The 2462-nt window shown below is 59.7% G+C and overlaps 1 protein-coding gene across 1 annotated transcript; it reads right to left on the reverse strand.

Moving 5' to 3' along the window:
- Positions 1 to 158: 158 nt before the first annotated feature.
- On the reverse strand, positions 159 to 2292 carry SPRG_18284 (hypothetical protein). Its single transcript, XM_012357722.1, has 4 exons — positions 1138 to 2292; positions 650 to 1094; positions 469 to 604; positions 159 to 428 (listed from the first exon to the last, which is right to left on the reverse strand). The coding sequence occupies exons 1-4, from the start codon at positions 2267 to 2269 to the stop codon at positions 237 to 239; spliced, it is 1905 nt and encodes a 634-aa protein (XP_012213112.1). The 5' UTR covers positions 2270 to 2292; the 3' UTR covers positions 159 to 236.
- Positions 2293 to 2462: the final 170 nt, after the last annotated feature.

Consider the following 2462-nt stretch of genomic DNA (forward strand, 5'->3'; position numbering starts at 1 on the left):
AGACTGGTCGCGTGATGATGACCAGAGAAGAATTCATGTGCATCCAAGGTGCTACTGTGACGACTGACGGTGGCTGCTTGGCGTGGTCATCCTCGGACGTTCTGGGTCCAAATGCTTGCTTCTCGTGCGACACCAAGGATGGCAAGAAGGCGCGAGAATGGACAGTCGCGGTCATGTTGCTTGTTTACCCGACCACGGCGCCGCCGTGTAGCATGCATGGCCTATCGATGCGGTGCTCAGTCACTCGGCGCTGGTGTGGGCGGGGACGCGCCGGCGTCGAGGTCGTCGAGTGCCATCTTGACGCGCTGTACAAACGCATGCATCTTGGCCGCGGACGTCTCGCGCGGCGTGCGCACCGAGACGTCGACTTCGAGCGAGATGAATTGGATCGCAACGTCACAAAAGTAGAAAGCGTCGGGGGCGGACGGCTACGTAACATCAGTCCCCGTGCAGGCAACGGAAGCGTACCTCGGCCGTGTAGAATAAATATTTGTCTGTGAGCTGGACCGAACCGCTGGCCATGCACACGAGCCCCATGTCGTAGAAGCGCGTCATGACGGCGTTGGCGTCTGGCCGCAGCGAAATCGCCCGCTGCCATTTCGCTCTAAATGGATGTCATCAAGCATAACGGGTACGAAAAGTACCGTACCGCTCCATGTACTCGCCCCATAGCGACTCGAACCGCTTGGGATGGATGCGGATGGAAGGGTCAAGCTCAAGGGGCTCGGGCACTACAGCACTGATGGTTGGGGCCGTACGCTTCGTGGGCGTCGTTTCCGGAAACAACGGCGCTCGGTGGGCCGGTGACACGACGCGCGCTGGCTGCTGCCCCCATACGTGCTGCGGGTCGGTCTCCTGGGCAAGGACAGGCGGCGGCTTGGGCGCAGCAGTTGGCGAGAGCAGCCCGTCGTCTTCTTCAAAGTGGTCATCAAACTCATCGAGGGCCGAGTCTTGAATGTTGTCGTTCGGGTACTTCGCCTTTTGCTTCTTGCGGCCCACAAGCTGCGTCCAGGCCATCGACCGGTTGCGGAGACGCGCGTAGGCAAAGTACGACGTGTAGACGACCACGCCAAGCACGAGGCACGCCGAGATGGCTACTCGCATCATGTGATCCTGACAGATTCGCTCATGTCGTACCTTTAAAGGTCGCCGACGGAAATGCGCTGTTGGCAACGACACCTTGGCTGTGGAGACGGTTCCGCACGCGCGCAAACTCGTCTTCGTCCGCGGCATTTGGCTGCGCATCGAGGGCCACGAGCGCGCCCTTGTCGTGCTTCGCGTCGGGTGCGCTTGTCGGCGGCAACGTTGCTTCTTTCGTCGTCTCGGGCGCATCCAACGTAGCCGTGACTGTAGTTTCGACCGGCGAGCCAGAGCTCTGAACCAAGTGCAATGAAAGATGCAGGTCGGATGCCACGAGATTCGGGTTGACACCGGCGTTGGGGATCAGGGGGCCTCGGAACGTGAGCGACGCCTTGTGCTTGGGCTGGAGCACGATCGGCTCGGGCAGCGCGATCGCAGTGTCGCGCCAGTCGCGCATGTCATAGCAGACAATCGCGTACACCGTCGCGGGCGTGCCACCAGAGTTGTGCGCGATCAGAGTCGACTCGAAGGACGGAACGCCGTTGGACGCTGGCGAAACGAGAGCAACCACCGATCGTACCGGTGTCAAGTCGATGGAAGCAGGCGCGATTTTCGCGGATCGATGGTATACGCGCAAACGACCGATGGCCTCGTCCTGATCAGCGCTGAGCGGCAGCGCGATGACGGTGTAGAGAACCGGGATGTGCTTTTGGACGGACACGAGCCACTGCTCGCTAGAGGTCGTGGCCGGTGCGCAGACCGAGAAGACTACAAACGGCTTGGTATTGTCGCGGGGTGACGGGGCGAGATCGCGGAACTGGACCTCGTATTGGGATGGCAAGCTCGCGCTCCATTGACTCACAAAATAGTTGCCGAAGGCAGGGATGTCGGCAAAGGCTTTTGCAAAGTTGAGGTCAAACGTGAAGCCGCCGTCGACGCACCACTGTGTCGTCGTCTTCTTTGCGGTTGTAGCGAGATTGGCAGCCTTGATGGTCGTGGCCATGATCGTTGCCGGCGCGATCGTCGTCGCCTTGCTCGTCGTGGCGTTGGTCATTGCAGACGCGGTCGCATTCCGCTCGGCGAGCAGTGCACGTACATCGGGCGGATGTTGCAGCGCCACGTCTGGAGAAGCGCAGTCGGCCGCGTACAGCGCGGTCAGGAGCAGCACGACGGTCGCCCAGCGTCGCATCCCGCTGGTCCCGTTAACCCGACAAAGTGAGATCTAGGATCGAATAGAAAGCTTAAGTCACTCGAACTTTCGACAAATGGACCATATGATTGGCGTATAATTCGATCGATTTAGCCCAATCGAAATACATAATTTTCTACCCAATCAAACGCGCCACTCGCCCTTGCAACAACAGCGATTGGTCCATATGTCG

The sequence above is a fragment of the Saprolegnia parasitica genome (genome assembly GCF_000151545.1).
Source record: "Saprolegnia parasitica CBS 223.65 unplaced genomic scaffold supercont2.1093, whole genome shotgun sequence".
NCBI lineage: Eukaryota > Oomycota > Saprolegniomycetes > Saprolegniales > Saprolegniaceae > Saprolegnia > Saprolegnia parasitica.